The following is a 19134-nucleotide window of genomic DNA, read 5'->3' on the forward strand; positions in this document are numbered from 1 at the left end:
TATCTGGGATGAAAGAAACTGTCATATCTACAGTAAACAGCAGCAATATGATCCTACCATAGACTTCATTAGAGGCAGCTTATTTAAAGTGGTTTTAAAACCTTCACTGTGCAGCTCTCCTCACAGCCCCAACCCCCCCCCCCCCCAAATACCTGAGCCCCCTCTTGATCCAGCGATGTGCACGGGAACCTCGGGTCTCCCTCTACTCATTGGACACAGACACAGAGGTGCGAGCCACTGCGGCAGGCCCGAGCCTCAGCTATGTGTGTCTTATGGATGCACAGAGCGGGGCTAAGGAATGAGCAGACACTAGTGCGCCCATAGCTATTAGGGGCACTGGTCAAGGGGGAGGAGCAAGGAGCGCCGGAGGGGGAACTGAGAAGAGGAGGATCAGGGCTGTTCTGTGCAAAACCACAGCACAGAGCACGAAAGTATGACATGTTTGCTATTTTTTTTTTTTTACTAAAGAACCTTTAGTAACACTTCTAAGCTGTAGGCTTTATAAAAAGGTTTTTTTTTTCCCTGGAGTCTCACATAATGGCCATCTAATCTACCTAAGCCAACTGTTTCCAAAACAGGTATAAGTTCTGGGTGGGAACAGGTGAGCTGACTCACATGCTGGCTTATCCCATCACTCTCATATGCTTGAAACTGCTGTAAGGTCCAGTGTCTCTCCGCCCAGCCATGGGTGCTGGCAACCTCCAGGTCCCGTCACTTCCCCCCACTGTGAATGTATTAAAGTAGTGAAGACGCACACCACCAACTGCACACTGATCTTTGAATGCAAAAACTTAATTCTGTCAGCAGTGACAGGTACTCCATCTGCATTTTTCCTCTGGTGGGTTCTGCTCCTAATGGGGTTCAGTCATACAGCAGAAGTGGGAGAGGATAGGAGCATATCTTCAAATGCATGAGAACATTTTCCACCAATTTTTTAAAGGGATACATACTCCATACACATAATGGCATCTAATAATCATTTATATACAATAAACCCCTATTCCCACGCACACCCAATGAAAACAACCTTCAAATCATGAAAAAAAAAATCCTATTTGAAAAAAAATTAATAAACTAGTTAGATATATCCATCTCACTCTAAAGGTACTAGATAAGTAGTCTTAGAATTTTCTCTATTCTATTGCAAATCCTCCAAAAATCAAAGAAAGGTAGGAGGAAAAAAAGGGCAGAAATCAGATAGTTTATTCCAACACTTGCAACACTCTGGCACAACCCCAGTACAGTAAATTGAAAACCCAATCACTAAAATCTCCAAAAAGCTTGACCTTTTCAAAAGTATCCAACAATTTTTAAAGACTCATTCCTGCTGTGTGTGTGGTGACTGATTCTTTTTTCAATAAACGCCAATTACCGCAAGAGCTCACAGAAAACAACTTTCTATTAGCTCTGTTCACACCGCAACACTTGTGTGATGTGCGGAGCAGTGCAGAGAATGAAATGACATGCTGCATTACACAAATGAAGTGTCAATTTAAACGATGTTTAAAAAGGAAAAAAAAAAGTAAACTGTCCGATGTGGGATTTTGTTTTTCTTTGTGTCGGCGTTTACAAGCAATTAACGTATGAATTAAAGGTCCTGACGAAGTCACGAGGTCACGTGACACAAATCATCGACGGCAATAGCGTGGTGACGTACTTCCGGTGTGACGCCATCCTGGAACACCTTATTTTCATACTCTACACCCAGCACATGGGGAGAATACCTTGATACAAGCTACTTTAATGTGAGTTTGCATTTTGGCATACTTTTATGTGCCAATAAAGCAGTGTTACACTATCAGTCGACACTGAAGCAAGTGCATGCAGACAGGAAGTGGTAGAAAAGGCTAAAAGAAGGCAGAGATGCTAAAGGAGGCTGAGATACAAAAAAAATGTTTCAAAAAAGCAAATTGTTTAATACCCATTTAGGGTTTAGATCTACTTCATTTCTCTTTTAAAGTCATATTGGTAACACAAAGCTGCAATATCGGATTTGGAAAGAGTTGGACTTTAAAGACAAGGTAGTGATTGTACTGAAAGTACCGTAAATAAAAAGCCATCTAAAAGGGTTGAAAAGACTTAATAGTAATAATGCAAGTGAGATCTTACCAACTGTAGGATGTCCTCATCTTTTGGCATCACACTAAGTTCTAACGTGGAATCGCTGTAACACAATATTTCGCATGGTCATTCAACATTTCATTTGTTGGGTTTGTAATGTACTAATATATTATAGCAACATTAACAAGTCATTTTTAGTATTTGCGTACACACTCCCCTGCTAGTTCCAGCTGCACACAATGCTGGAGGGTTATGGGAACAACACTTTCTGTATTATACATTTGATATAAAAAGTCTACACACCCCTGTTAAAATGTTAGGTTTCTGTGATGTAAAAAAAATGAGACAAAGATAAATCATTTCAGAACTTTTTCCACCTTTAATGTAACCTATAAACTGTACAACTCAGTTGAACAACAAACTGAAATCTTTTAGGTGGAGGGAAGTAAAAATAAAAAAACTAATAATATGGTTGCATACTGTAAGTGTGCACACCCTTAAACTAATACTTTGTTGAAGCACCTTTTGATGTGATTCCAACACTCAGTCTTTTTGGGTATGAGTCTATCAGCATGGCACATCTTGACTTGGCAATATTCGCCCACTCTTCCTTACAAAAACACTCCAAATCTGTCAGATTGCGAGGGCATCTCCTGTGCACAGCCCTCTTCAGATCACCCCACAGATTTTTGATTGGATTCAGGTCTGGGCTCTGGCTGGGTCATTCCAAAACTTTCATCTTCTTCTGGTGAAGGCATTCCTTTGATTTGGATGTATACTTTGGGTCGTTGTCATGCTGAAAGATGACGTTCCGCTTCATGTTCAGCTTTGTAGAAGAAGCCTGAAGGTTTTGTGCCAATATTGACTGGTATTTGGAACTGTTCAGAATTCCCTCTACCTTGACTAAGGACCCAGTTCCAGCTGAAGAAAAACAGCCACAAAGCATGATGGTGCCACCACCATGCTTCACTATAGGTATGGTGTTCTTTTGGCGATGTGCAGTGTTTATGCACCAAACATATCTTTTGGAATTATACCCAAAAATTTCAACGTTGGTTTCATCAGACCATAACACATTTTCCCACATGCTTTTGGGAGACTTCAGATGTGTTTCTGCAAAATTTAGACGGGCTTGGATGTTTTTCTTTGTAAGAAAAGTCTTCCGTCTTGTCACTCTACCCCATAGCCCAGACATATGAAGGATACGGGAGATTGTTGTCACATGCAACACACAGGCAGTATTTGCCAGATATTCCTGCAGCTCCTTTCATGTTGCTTTAGGGCTCTTGGCAGCCTCCTAGACCAGTTTTGTTCTGGTCTTTTTACCAATTTCAGAGGGACGTCCAGTTCTTGGTAATGTCACTGTTGCACCATATTTTCTCCACTAGAGGACTGTCTTCACTGTGTTCCATGGTATATCTAATGCCTTGGAAATTTTTTTGTACCCTTCTACTGACTGATACCTTTTAACAATGAGATTCCTGATGCTTTGGAAGCTCTCTGCAGACCATGGCTTTTGTTGTAGGATGCGACGAAAAAAATGCCAGGAAAGACCTACTAGAACAGCTGAACTTTATTTGGGATTAATCAGAGGCACTTTAAATGATGGCAGGTGTGTACTGACTCCTATTTAACATGATTGCTTAATTCTGAACACAGCTACATCTCCAGTTTTAAGAGGGTGTGCACACTTATGCAACCACATTATTTTAGTTTTTTATTTTTACTCCCCCCTTAAAAGATTTCAGTTTGTTTTTCAATTGAGTTGTACAGTTTATAGATCACATTAAAGGTTGAAAAAGATCTGAAATGATTGAACTTTGTCTCATTTTCTTACATCACAGAAACCTGACATTTTAACAGTAGACTTTTTATATCCACTGTATATCATGGCATTGCTTAGAGCAGAGGTGTCCAACCTTCAGCCAAAAACGACTATGAATGTGATCCACCACAAAATCATAAACTTACTTAAAAATGCTACACTTGCGACCAAAAAAAAAATATGACAGCATCTCTTTACTGGACTTTTATAAGTTTTATCTTCCCAAAAGAAAAATCTCCACTCTTCACAATCACATTTTATTCATGTCATCAGTTTTTGGCAGCATCTATGTGTGTGAGCAACTATTTTCAAGGATGAAGCACACGAAGGACAAAATTAGCACCTTGAGAATTGCTACTACATTCAATGGACCAGATATTGATGCATTTGTTTATTGTCAAATATCACACTAGTTTTATGTTGCCCTCTTACTTTTATAATCAAAATTATTCCCCCCCAAAAAATGAAGATTTATCACTCAGATTTTGTGATTTGCCCAACTTTTTCGGCTCATCAGCTATCCTTATTGTTAGTGTACTTTATGCAACTCCCTTCTCACTGGCCTACCCAAACGAACGCTATCCCCATTCCAGTTGATCCTGAACTCAGCGGCTAGACTCATCCACCTCACCAACCGCTCCACATCTGCCACCCCCCTCTGCCAATCCCTTCACTGGCTCCCGATTGCCCAACGCATCAAATTCAATCTGCTAACCCTGACCTACAAAGCCATTCACAACGCCGCCCCAAACTACCTAACCGACCTGATACCTAAATACCACCCTACCCGTGCCCTTCGCTCCTCACAGGACCTCCTACTCTCTAGCTCCCTGGTCTGCTCCTCCCACTCCCGATTGCAGGATTTCTCCAGGACCTCCCCCATCCTCTGGAATTCCCTACCCCAATCCATTAGACTGTAACCTACCCTCATCACCTTCAGGCGCACCCTGAAGACCCATATGCTAAAGATAATTATTGAGAGGTTATAAAATAAATTAAATTATCGTATCACCCAATATTTGGTCTCCATTCAATAGCCAAGAAGGCATGCAAAAAGGAGGATTTGTGAAAAGAAATTCACAGAAAAGCGGCTACATTATGAACAGAATGTGACACTCAGAAAAATACCCACCTCTTCAGGGAGGCCTACCCCACCTAACAACTGACCTCCTCCACTCCTCCTACCACTTCATTCCCCACAGCCATTTCCTCTTGTTCCACTTCCCCGCCCTCCTAGATTGTAAGCTCAAAAGAGCAGGGCCCTCGAACCCCTCGTGTATTGTATTGTTTCTGTCCTGTCTCATGTTCTGTCTCCCTGCTATTGTACAGCACTGAGCAAACCCTTTGGCACTATATAAATACTATATAATAATACTTTATGTGTGGCCCAAGACAATTCCTCTTCCAATGTGGTCCAAAACAGTCAAAAGGTTGGACACCCCGTGCTTAGAGGAATGACTATTGCACTTCCCCCTTCAACCCACTCTAAGTGGAATTATCCTACCCTTATGCCTAGTACACACGATCAGAAAATCAGATGACAAAAACCCCTATCAGATGATCGCACGATGATCTGATCGATAGTACACAGCTTTCAACGGCTGACAGTTCATGCAACAATATCCATAAGGACAAGCACAAAAAATTCTCATACAATAATAAGCAGATGATTTTCGTTTAATCCATACAGTATTCGTCCAAAATAAATCGAGAGACCAAGACCACGCATGTTCAGAAACACTTTCAGTTGGTGCTGGTAAAAAGGATAAGCACTTTGTTTGAGAGGGTATTTATCCTTTAAACACTTTAGGTCACTTACCCACATGCATGCTAATATGGAATTTGATTATCTGCAAGCTTGCTTTGAATATGTGAGAAAGTATTAAAGCCAATGGGGTGAGAACAGCCACCCGTAAACTAGCATTTTAGAAGATGCCAGTACTCACAGCTTTCATATTTAGTTAATCAGCATGAAGGAAGACAAAAGTACATCTAGATGAAACAATAGAAAACCTCTATATACAGTACTCTATGCCCACAGTTGATACAGAGGAAGGCAAAAAAAACCCTATAAAGCGTGGTCCAATTTGCTCCACCTGAGGAAAAAATTATTTTCCTTCTTGAACCCCTGGAGGCAGTTCGATATTCCCTGGATCACCAGCCTCTGGTGTTACTACCTATAAATGTTAATATTCAGTTATATTTTGTGCATTTAGGAATGCATCCAGCTAGAAATACTGGCACATACGCCAGATTCAGGAAGTTCTTGCTCCCGCCACTTTTAGAATTGGTTGCTGTGGCTGCTACAGCTTTTGAAAGAATTACTGCCAATTTGCAGATATGAAAACTGGTAGTGAGCAAGACCAACTCAAATTTTGAGTACAGAGGGAGTGGGTGGTGTGTGTTCATTACTTTATTAATAGGTTTTAATATGTTTTATATTTACTTTATTGGCTCCTAGGATGAAGACTGCCAGTGGTCGAGCAAAAAGTAATGAAGTCACACTGAACGGACAGTGGGTGGAACCTGATTGGGAACCTGATTGGGAGACTAGTTCCCCATCAGGTACATCTTTGCCTGTGATTGACCACGAACAGCAGTGAGTGGACTCCATGCCCCTTGTTCAGTCTGATATTACCTATGGAATCCAATTACTGTCAATCACAGGTAAGGTGGAACTGATGGAGTCTAAGAGTTCTCTGTCAGGTTGAGGACAACTCCAATTACCAGCTGCTGTACCTGCTGGGTAGTGAGAGCTTGGTGGGGAACTCAGACAAGGTGGACCTGATGGGGAACTAATCTCAGACTGATAGCGAATGGCAGTGAGTGGATGTATAGGCCACAATTGGATCGAATTGCAGACATGGACCCACCCACTGGCATGCACTGTTGATCAAATGTAAAGCAGACCTGATGGGGAAACTGAGACTAATTCTCTATCAAGCTCTGCGCACCCCTAGTACAAAACGACCTAGTCATGAACCGGTCAGTGTGATGTGTACAGTAGCCGGGAATTGGAGGGGGGGCCAACCTCAGTGTTTGTATTGACAGATTTAAAATTCTACCGGGGTGCAGCACCACAGGTACATGAATCAGGTACAAGCACTGTCATTTTCGGTGCTGCGCCCCAACAAATTCTAAAGGGTTTTTACAATACCATTTATGAATTTCCAAAGATGTGTCCCAAAACCTGTGACCAGAGATACTAAAATGAGTTTTTGACCAGCTTTAGATAAATTGTCACATCAGGTGAGTGTTTCTTTTGGGGAGATCTCTGGTGATGGCAAACAAATGCCATTTGCCTATAAACTACCTGTTGCTGCTTTTTTACTTGAGTGAAGGCTGAAATTCATGTTTTTAAACAGAGCACTTTGGGATGGAGTAATCAAATGAACTTTGTGCACTATATTGAACTCATTTATCACATATTGCTTGTTTGCACAGAAGCTTTATTTAGCAGTATTTCTGCACTATATACTGCTTTTATATTGTCACAGCTGCTACTGTGATAAACTGAAAAAGGTTTATCACATCACAGCAAGGATTGGGATTTTAATCTACAAATGAATGTGTTGAAGTGGATACATACCTGTTCTGGATTAGTGCAATGACTTGAGAATAGGTCTTCCCAATGATGCTTTCCCCATTCACCTTTATTATTCTGTCCCCTAGAATTACATAAAGAAACATTACTAAATAGAGCTCATCACTATCACTCATTAATTCTAAAGCAATATGCTACAAAAATAAGGGGGGAAAATGAATCTGCTGCTGTCAGGTTGTAGCTGTCAGCTTTCCATAAAATCTAAGATAAAGGGCACCTTTGTGATAAAAATAAATTCCAACTGTTATGCTGCTCCTCATACCAGGCTGGAACAGCAGCTCTTGTCCTAAAATAATTACTATAGTCAACCCTTTCCCTAGAAACAGAGGCTGGCAACTGCAGAGAAGGGGGAAGGGGGCTTTTATGGCTATATATAATGAAAGCCCAACTTAAGTCCCACACCATTTTATCTTTCTAGTTCTGTACCCCTGCATGTTCCCATAGGTTGTGCTAGTTCTGACTTTTATACTGGACTGCACTGATTTTAAGAGATGAGTAACAGCCACATTCTTCAACACAAGTGGCTGACTTTTAGTGCAGAAGTGCATTAGGTCTACTGCTGGCCATACACTGAAATAACTTTGGCCAGTTCAGCAACAACCATCTAAATTTTGATCAGTGTGTGGGTGTCCACACTTTTGGAAAATTTTCCTCAATGGCTGTAGCCAATCAGAAGCGTACAGATGATCAGGTGGCAGCCTACAAATCTGGAAAACAGGTGCTGGATGCTGAAAAATCCAAGGCACACTCATAGATATAGTACAAGCACATCTTGACAGGAAAGGTTCCTTATGATCATAAGCTTGGTGATGGTCTGTCTGAGCCAGCTAGAGATGGTGGAATAAGAAGCTGGCACACCCTTATGAGAAAACTTCAGGATGACAAAAAGAGAATTTGTCTTTCTGAAAGAAGGAATGGCTGGGAGACAAACTTTCAGTTGCAGCTGCAAAACGGAGAAGCTTCGTCTCATGGGGAAACTCCTAGGGCGGAAGCCCAGAGACTCACCCCAAATAAAGCATGCCTTCCTTGGCCAATGATAGACCTTGCGGGTTGTCACTTTCTCAGCTTTTACCTCCAATACACAGATTTAAAAATGGTCCAGACTCCTAAAACTTGGGTTTCAACAATAATGCTGTTACGTGAGTGACCATGAAAAAGGATGGTGAATCAGATTTTAGGTACAAAAGATTCTGACAATCAGGAGGAGCCCACAAAAGCATCCACTAGCAGTCTTACCAAGTAGACATACCACATCCATCTGAGTCAGTCTGGCGCAATCAGGAACACCACAATGCCATCCATCTCGTTTCTGCAAAGCAGAAAATGAACGTTTCAGGAAGGGAATGTGGATTGATGGGGAATACTGATTGCACAGAGCCAACAGAGCATCCACTACCTCCAGTAGAGGAACCCTGAACCAGGAGACGAACCTCTCCAGTTAGATGTTAAAGCTGGAGGCCAGCAGGTCAACTTCCTGTGTTCTCCACCTGTGACATGGGTCCTTGAACACCTACAGGTGTACGAATCGCTTCCATGGGTCCAGGTGCTGTCCACTGCAGAGGTTTGCCTATCAATTGTCTACATCCACGATGTGCATTGGCTAACAAGGCTGGAACTTGATGTTCTACCCAGCAGAGAATCTCCTCTACCTTTATTGCAACACCAAGACTTCCTTCTCCTCTGTGATGACTGATGGTATACCATTTCTGTGGCATTTTCTGACTGAATTAGTCTGGAGACCCTTCAGCAGGATGGTCCAAAGCTGCAGAGACAGTAAAATTAATTTAAGGCCCATGATATTGAAAGGGAGACAAGATTCCCCCAAGACCAAGAGCCCTACATCAACGGGGTGCCCAGGACTCTTTTCCAGCCTGACAAGTATCATGATGATCTCCTAAAAGACCGCAAGAAAGCACTTTCCAGATTCTATAACAAGATTTCTGAGTGACCAAGTCAGCACCAACCTGGTGATACTGCTAAATGAATCAGCCTGTCCAGGGACTTGATTGACTTGTCCCATGATGACAGAACATTGAGTTGAAATGAAAAAGCTAAGCAAACAGAAATAGTTTGAAGGAGGCTACCATCAGACCTAGGACTGCAAAGCAGAGGGTCAGACAACTCCTGAACTGGAGAGCTCAAAGTGGAAATCAAAGAGTTTGAAGTTTTTCCTCTGAAAACAAACATACTCTGTCTTGAGATGTATCCAAGACTAGACCCAATACTTTACGCAATGAATCAGTTCAAGCAGAAATTTCAGGTGGTCTAGGGTCTACATAAACTGCTGTAATGTCTTGACAGTCACAGCCAGCACCGCCTGCTGCCTTAACTGGAGGACATTAAATATCCCACAATCCACAGAAGCCAGTCTCCATCGAGAAGAGAGGCAATGAAAAACCAGGGGTATTCTGGTCTCAAATGGAGAAATTCAAAACTGTGAGATCCAAGATAGGGTGAATGCCACCTTTGGGCTTGGGAACTGTGCACAGGTTAGGATAAAGTCCTTAACAATGTACTGCCAAAGGAGCTGGGGCGTTGATGCAAAAGACCTGAAAAGACACAAATATCTGCTAAATTATGCGGCGACACAGAGGTTGGAGGTAAAAAAAAGAGGTTGCAGGGAGTTCAAATTCACAGTGTAGCCCTTGGATACAACCTTCTGCACCCAGGAACCTGAAATGCCAGGTGAGCAAGTGTCTGCAAAGGTTACTTACACCCCTTACACTTTGGAATATAGGGGGCACACCATTTGCAGATGAATCGGCTTCGCATTCATGACATGAATACTAAAAGTGCAGTAGTCACATGATGTCAGATGCACTTCACCATTAATACTTGATGATAACCCAAGTCTTTGGCACTTTGCCACTCCCAAGTGTCAGTCAATATTGGATTTCAGAGATGACAGTTTGGTAACCATGGGGGTAGAAAAACACCTCCTCCCCAAGCCCCATTCACATGGTACTGGCAACACAACTTACTGTCATACTGCACATAGATGATAAATGTGGCTCAGTGTGGAGAGGGGTAAACACATTGTCCAGGTGCTGCGAGAAGCTGAGTACAGCCCTCCCCTTTAAGGGTTGAGGTATTCATTTATTTTTTCTTCACCTTTTTCATGTTCTTCCTCACTGCTACATTGTTTCTGTTCCTCTAGTGCCAGTACTGCAGGCCAAAGCAATCTACAGTCTTTGTGGCAGACTTCTCCTTGTCAGTGGCACAGGAAGAAGAAGGGGATGGCAGGCATAGCTGGTGGCAAAGCACAGTTCCAGAAAGGTGGTCAGGGGGCGCTGCATGCTCACATTGGCCTGGACACAAGTGGCTTCTATGGCAGGGCAGATTTAAGGATAGGTCAGTATTGCTCCACACCTGCTCTTTGAGCTGGGGCACAAGTGACTTGACACTGAAGTGCAGTGCCAAGAGACTGCTCAGGTAGGTGGGGGCCCTGGACTCTCCCTATTTGCTATCCTTGCTGTTGAAGAGGTTGGAAAAGATCAATTATTTGTTTACATCATGTTTTTTTTTTGGGGGGGGGGGGGGTTAGAGATGCATCTTCAAGTGCAACTAGTAAAAAAAAAGGATGGGAAAGAATAAAATTAGCAATATTTCCCTTGTATAGTCCTTAGCAGAGAAGAGGGCTCTCCCATGCGGCCAACTTGCAAAGTACATAAACTGTAAGCAAAGCCTGCTAGGTACACACAAGAGTGAGTTTTAGAAACAGGACCAGGAAAAGCACCTTGGCTCTGGAACAATAACTCCATTTGGAAACCCCAGACATACTGGCCCGACCTAAACAGCAGAGCCTTGCGTGAACTGGAACACAGATGCATAGTCACCGATGACTGCAGGACTGTTGAAGAGAGAACACCAGTGTAGATAATGAACTGTGAAACTGCACTTCTTAGCTGACTGCAGAGTCTGCCAGGATTTTCAATATCCGAATCTGAATCTACCAGCAGTTGTTGAAGACTGGAGATACTTCCAGAAATCAGGGCTGTTGCAGAGAGATCACCAGTATACTAAAGAGTAACTATTTTTGTAAAGAAGATAAAGCATTCCCCTTAGGGGGGAACTATGTACATTACAAGGATTTGAACACACTTTGTTGTAGATTCCTACCTTTTGTTATTCTGAAGAAATTGCTGTTTGTGTCCCTGTGCAGAGTGAATCTGTATGGGAGTGGTTTTATAATTATCAAATCAGCTGCTGCACTTGCAGGGTTCTAATGGGGAAATTGGCAAGGTCTGCATCCCTTTAGACGTGATATCCCTTTGTGAGTATCTCTCCAAAAATTACATTTTGTTGCAGGGGATGCCAAAAATATGACTTGTATCTTAGTGCAGACTTCTGGGAAAACCAGAAAGCCAATCACACAAGCAGGAAATGACACATGGCAAACAGAACACCACCAGGTAGCCATATGACATTACATTTTGACAGAAAATTACAGTGCTACAAATTCAAAGGAAAGGTCATTTTTAATATTCAATTACAATATGACTTGAGCCTCAATTGTGTATGCTATGGGTTTTTTTTTGTTATTTGATATATTAAATGAACTGGAAAAATCTGTGCTCATCAACTGAGCTTTTTATGATTCCAGTGTCTAGCATGAATTACCAGCAGAGGTTACAAACAGAAAACAAATTCACACTCTTCAGGACACTAGCAAAAACGACTACATGTTGGTTGTGGGCAGGGTTATCCTCTACCAGTCAGTTTTTTTCTCTTTTTTAGGCAGTGCCCATTTCTCCTGTAGGCGGCAGTATAACGCAAATGCTTAAAGTGTTACTAACCCACAGCAGTAAAAATCAGTCTGTATATGCAGTAAAGCATGCTTGTTATACTCATTGTGGAACCTAAGGGGTTAATCCTCTGCATTGTGTGAAAAGGCCATTTGACCCTTTTTTTCTCTACCCCTCCTCTTGTAGAAATGTCCACCTGATACAGACTGAATCCGTAGTCACATTCACATGCACAGTTTAGTGTGTATTGCTAGAGAGGTTTGTTTTTTTCTTGGGAGAGTGCATGTGATCAGCACAGGACCAATCATCACTGTCCAGACAGAGGGTCAAGGGTTTCACATCCTCCTAAAGCAGAAAGAAAACTCTTCCTACAAGATTAACCAGTGCTCAGCTTGACACTGATAGAAGTCACACGACTGCTCTAACTGCTGATGAGAAAAGGTATTTAGAAGTTTATATTTACTAAAATAATTGAATTTCCATGTTCTGTGTACTGTGGGAGAGAAGATATAGTGAATGCAGGGTCCTGGGTTTAGCAACACTTTAAGACTTTCTCAATGGACGAGAAGGACCAACAAAATACTGTCAATGAAAGCATTAGGTCAGCAGAAATTTATAATGATTTGTATTCGAGTTGCTGAATGACTGCTAAGTGACTGACATTTTCCAGCATTTGAAGCTAGCTACAGATGCTTTATTCAATGCAGTTGTAGATCACAATTTGTACATGTCATAGATAAGCATTGTTATCGGCTACAACAGAAAATCTGTATTGAACTACAAATCATTGCTACATAGCATCTAGCATTACACGGCTCCAAGAGCAATTCTATGAAATGCTGGCTTTTGCATTCACATGCCACACCACTCAAAACGCTTCCATTTAAATGCAAACCACAGCAAAGGCTGCATTTGGCCTTATTTAGCTTCCGTGCAAACAAATCTCAGTAGGACATGCTGCTTTCAGAGAAACGCAATGCAAAGCAAAACAAATGAAGCTTATGGTCATCCACACAGCACTATTAAATTAAATGGGTTTCTGTGGACCAATATTTTTCTAAACAAACACCAAATGTAGGAAATCAACACTCATGTACACAAGCTCTTCAGGCTTCCAGGGGATGATAGAAACAGGTGTTTGACCCACATTTTTTACCACTCCTGGCTGCCCACCCAAAAACAGACATGGCAGCTAGAGGGGACTGTATGACTGCTGAGGCCACAGCAAATTTAAAGTGTTACTAAACCCAGGACCCTGCATTCACTATATCTGGTCTGATACAGTACACACAACATGGAAATGCACATATTTTAGTAAATATAACCTGCTAAATACCTTTTATCAGCAGTTAGAGCAATCTTGTGACTTCTATCAGTGTCCAGCCCAGCATTAGCTAAAGCTTGTAGGAGCAGTTTTCTTTCTGCTCTAGAAGGATGGAACTCCGCTGACCTCTGTCTTGACTGTGCTGATTGGCCCTGTGCTAATCACATGCACTCTCCCAAGGAAAAAAATTAAAAATAAAAACTCTCTAGCAATACACACCAAACTAAGCATGTGCAGAAGGGCTGCAGGTTCAGTCTGTATTAGGTGGTCATTTCAACAAGAGGAGGGGCAGAGAAGAAAGGATCAAACAGCCTTTTTACACAATGCGGAGGATTATCCCCTTAGGTTCCACAGTGAGTATAACAAGCAGATTTACTGCATATACAGACTGATCTTACGGTTGGGGGTTTAGTAACACTTTAACTCGGCATGCTTACCACTTGCCTGTCAAACTCTCCCATTAATTGTCAATGAAGTCATACCACAACCCCATCCAAATGCATGGCTTGCTGTTGTGGCGCATTACTTCAATACAAATCCCCAGTTCGGCTGGGGAAAAAACCCCAACCAAAAAGGGGAAGAAAAAAAAAAGGTGCTTTGCCATCCTCTAAGAAAGCAATCCAATGAGGATAGTTTTTCATAGAGAGGTAGAGACTGCCGCCCATGCAAAAGAGGCCTTCCAGTACCTGAAGTTGTGGATGTATTCTGGTCTCAATGTTGGGTACGATGTTAAGCTGGCCATAGATTATACAATTTTCTTTAGATTTACCTTCAACTATGTAGTGCATGGGCCTGCCTGATTGCATACAAATTGAAAGTGTTTAGGTTTGATCTCATATCATATGGTTTTGATAAACCTAAAAGAAAATTGTACAAGAATGTTGTATAATGAATGGCCAGCCTAAGGGAAAGGCCCTGGCGCTTATCTTCAGACCATGGTGGGTTGACTACAATATAGGTTCCTTCACTATCTCATGTTACGTTCTGTGTGCTGTTACTCTAGTGCAGTCAAGAAAAGTAACATCCTTTAATCTTTATTATATTTAAAATGAGCATTCTCCATTATCCAGACCACCAGTAATTTGCGTAGCTTTTGATAGCTGCAGCTGGTGCTCTCCTGGGTCAGGAGGAGAAGCTCAGAATGAACGCCAACCACTCATGTAAGTGCCAGTGAGTGTAAAGACCATGTCTGGCTATTTTTTGTGAGCAAACCAATTACATTTCCCTCCATCGTTACAGGAATATTTAAAATCATATTTAAAAAAATTAGACCTATAAACCTTAAAATATGTCAAAGACATAAGGCAAAAGAATTCATAAATAAGCGCTGCGCTTGCCATAATTATAAACGCACATTATTTGTTGTGAAAAACCACATATTATAAATACAAGAACTAAACATAACAAAACCAATCCAAGTGAGTAAGTGCTAATACAGTCCAATACAAAGTGCCAAAATTGTGCTATATACCGTGTTAAATAAAGTGACCAGTGCTCTGTGTAATTCCACTGCAATTTTCCAGTCTGTACAATCAACCACATCGCCACCTGGGACCGAATTCAAAGGATGTTATCCCCCGGAGTTTATACTAAGGAAGGTCAACATGTGCTGTAACAGAGCCCCGCTGTGCGAGCCAATATCCCAGATTCACATTGCCCATAAAGGAGAGGAAATCAGAAAAAAAACAATCCTCATAGCATACCATTGTTTATTTATAAATCAAAAAAAGAATCACACTCACAAATCACACTGCCCACCCTGGCACCCAGAGTCATCAGCCAAAGCACATTCTGAAAGCGCTGCAATTTCAGTTCGCATGGGAGCCAACATGCATTCCACTGGCCAGAAGTGGCACAATAACTGGAAGTTCCTGCTCCTACATGTTTCATCACATCCGGGACGTCATCAGGAATTTGTTTTTTGCACCTACTGGATTGGTTTTGTTCTGTTTGTTTCTTGTATTTATAATATGCGGCTTTGACCCTTGACCCTCTGTCTGGACAGCACTGATTGACCATGTGCTGATCACATGAACCCTCCCAAGAACAAAAAAAACCCAAAACTTTTCCGGCAGTACACACCAAACTGAGCATGTGCAGCTTGCCCCCAAGGCTCTGTTCTATCAGCAGATTAGGGACAGTAGAAGGAGAGGATCCGAGAAGACAGGATCAAACAGTTTTTTTTTGTTTTTTTTACACAATGCAGAGGATTAATCTCTTAGGTTCCACAGTGAGTATAACAAGCATGCTTTACTGCATATACAGACTGATTTTACTGTAGTAGTAACACTTTAAAGAGCACAAGATATACATTTTTGTGCACTATTGCAGGGGGGATTTATTTATTCACTTAAAAACATATAAAGTTTCAAGAATACCATTTCAGATATTTTCATGAACAAACTTTCTGAATCTGAAGTTGTAATAAAGTTGTGATGTAACCATTTCAAAGACTTGCTTTTATTTTTAAAGGCATTTAAAAATTTAACTTTTATAATAACGTTTGCTAAAGTGGATATCCAATAAGAGGCCATCTTAAAAAAAAAAACAAAAACCATTATGCAGTAATAACTGTAATGCTGAACTCAAGCCTTGTCTTTAGTCTTGCATAGTTATACATTTTCCTGTACTGAAATTGCTTACTTTTATTTCACTTCACACTGTGAGCTCATCTCCTAGATTGTAAGCTCCAAGGAGCAGGGCCCTCGAACCCCTCGTGTATTGTATTGTTACTGTACTGTCTTATGTACTGTCTCCCATTATAATGTACAGCGCTGAGCAAACCGTTTGTGCTATATAAATACTGAATAACAATAATAATAATAGCGAGCATTAGAGGCTTAAGCAAGTTAAACCCCAATGTATTGCCTGGCTGGAGGACTTTCAGAGTCAACCAGCCCTTTTCCCCCCTAACTGTCCCTGGCCCATTTTTTTCATAAATTGGATTTACATTCTTTCAATCATGGAGAAACAGTATTAGTTTGCCTAGAACACCAACTTTTCCAGATTACCACCCACACATCAAGGTTTTTTGATATTTGCATAAATAAGCCAGGCCACTATTTAGCGTCAATGGGTCTAAGATCAGGTATGTAATGAAATTGTTTATTTGAAAATGTTATTAGCATGAAAAAAAGATGCAAAATACAATATATGTTCCCTTTAGGGGCAAAAAAAAATAGTAAAGTACCTGTACACAACCCTGCTAAGTGTGCCGGGCCATTTTCCTTAACTTGCTTAACAAATATGGTGTCCATTGGCTCCAGTCGATTTCTTTGCCTTCCTAAAAAACAAAAATATATAATATTTTGAGTCGAATAACTTTATTCAAATACCTGTGTGCAAGCTTACAGAAAGACATACATGTGAGAGACTTTCCATAGAAAGTAGTACAATCAATGAGGACGATATAAGAAAAGGAGATCCAAGCAGTGCAATGGAAAGCCAATATATACGCTACCCAAAAACACAGTACAAAATAATAAACTGGATTGGGGGGGTAGGGTAACAGAGCCTTTTATATAACTTAATAAAAAACAGGACAGGGAAAGGAAAGAGAAGGCAAAGGAAAGAGAAGGCAAAGGAAAGAGAAGGCAAAGGAAAGAGAAGGCAAAGGAAAGGAAAGAGAAGGAAGAGGAAAGAGAAGGCAAAGGAAAGTGGAGAGGAGGGAAGGGAAGGAAAGAGAAGGCAAAGGAAAGAGAAGGCAAAGGAAAGAGAAGGCAAAGGAAAGAGAAGGCAAGGAAAGTGGAGAGGAGGGAAGGGAAGGAAAGAGAAAGGAAAGGAAAGAGAAGGGAGAGGAAAGAGAAGGGAGAGGAAAGAGAAGGGAGAGGAAAGAGAAGGGAGAGGAAAGAGAAGGGAGAGGAAAGAGAAGGGAGAGGAAAGAGAAGGGAGAGGAAAGAGAAGGGAGAGGAAAGAGAAGGGAGAGGAAAGAGAAGGGAGAGGAAAGAGAAGGGAGAGGAAAGAGAAGGGAGAGGAAAGAGAAGGGAGAGGAAAGAGAAGGGAGAGGAAAGAGAAGGGAAAGGAAAGAGAAGGGAAAGGAAAGAGAAGGAAGAGGAAAGAGAAGGGAAAGGAAAGAGAAGGAAGAGGAAAGAGAAGGAAGAGGAAAGAGAAGGAAGAGGAAAGAGAAGGAAGAGGAAAGAGAAGGAAGAGGAAAAAGAAGGGAAAGGAAAAAGAAGGGAAAGGAAAGAGAAGGAAAATAGAAGAAAAAAACTATAAGCGTTTGAAAGATACCACAAAAAAGGGGTACAGTGCATGCCCCGATTAAACCGTATGGAGAGTGGAAACATTATTCCGCTACTGGAGCTTGAAAAGTGGGCAAATCTCTATGAGCCCACCAACATGTCCACATAGAGTTCACCCCCTCAGGGTCCAAAATATCTTCCAGCAAACACATATGGTCAGTTGGCTCTGAGGAAGAGGCAAGTCTTCGAAACGCGTCAACCTTTTGGATGTCTATACTCCCTATTGCGGACTGTTACTCAGCGCGGTGTTGACCCAGCTGTTCTTTATGATGTGCCTTGACTATATTGTCGTTTGTGAGTACAACACATACTTTATTTTTTATTAAACATTTTTTATGGTAATGCACTAGGCCTGTGCGCCCTCTGTTTTTTCTTTCCAAAATATCTTCTGCTACCAGTGTTTCCATTCCAAAAGCTGAGGGAGTGATGAAGATTTCCAATGACAGGATATGGCTACCCTGGCTGCTATTAAGCAATACCTGAGAATGCCCTTTTTGATTTTGGAAATTGACCCAGGAGCCACGGACAGCAGGGCTACCTCTGGAGTAGCCTGAATGTCAGAGATACACATGGAACTATAAGACATGAATATGCTCTGCCAGAATGAGGAGAAGCGCCTACAACCCCACCAAATATGTAGATAAGAGCCCTCAGGAAATAATGCTTCTCCAGAACAGATACATTACAGTGAGCGAGCGTTGTCCGAGGACTAGAAGTGTGTTACTAGCTGGATCATTAGGAGCAAACTGAAGAAAAAAACAAAAATGAATGCAGTCACCACATGTAAGGACAGGTCAGCTGTTTTTTGGCTTAGATATGCTTTAACTTTAAAAAAAGGAAGTATGCAGACAAATCTTTGAGAGAGTGTCAGCCCAGGCTTTAGAAGCAGTCCACAACAATATCAGTTGCATTGCAAGACTCTAGTGTTCACATCAATTATGGTTTTAATAGCCCACATACTGTACATATCAGAAGAGAAATCAGGGGGTTTTCAAGTGGCACAGTAAAGGAAGTTCACCATTCATTAAGCTCTAAATCTGAAATGGGTCAGAGGGTCAGACCATCCAAATCTAATATTTCTGGTTGAATGCTGGAGCTACCCACTGGTGTCTCTAGTGGTGAAACTTTGGACCCAAATTACTTTAATGTTTTATTTTCTCATGCGGTGCGAGCACAGCCCCACTTAACTGCTCGTTTTTGTTTAGGGAATTGCAGAGCAGAGATATACTTACCTAATCCGCTGATCCTCCAAGAGTAAAACTAGTTCCCACCACTCCTGCCCCCCGCACAATAGCAGTCTTAACGGACTGTTCCTGACGGCATCACATCCATAG

General features: G+C 41.6%; 1 protein-coding gene across 3 annotated transcripts in view; it reads right to left on the reverse strand.

The window, feature by feature from the left end:
* Positions 1-19134, reverse strand: part of ARHGAP21 (Rho GTPase activating protein 21) — a 275502-nt gene that overhangs the window by 104006 nt on the left and 152362 nt on the right. For all 3 annotated transcript variants that reach the window (XM_089693776.1, XM_089693777.1, XM_089693775.1), the window contains exons 4-6: positions 16750-16842; positions 7476-7554; positions 2110-2164 (exon numbers count right to left, since the gene is read on the reverse strand). In XM_089693776.1, coding sequence (XP_089549902.1) covers positions 2110-2164; positions 7476-7554; positions 16750-16842 — 227 coding nt within the window. The remainder of the gene's footprint in view (positions 1-2109; positions 2165-7475; positions 7555-16749; positions 16843-19134) is intronic.

This window comes from Staurois parvus, unplaced genomic scaffold (genome assembly GCF_062004578.1).
Source record: "Staurois parvus isolate SC_StPar_1 unplaced genomic scaffold, SC_StPar_1.0 ptg000636l, whole genome shotgun sequence".
NCBI classification, from domain to species: domain Eukaryota; kingdom Metazoa; phylum Chordata; class Amphibia; order Anura; family Ranidae; genus Staurois; species Staurois parvus.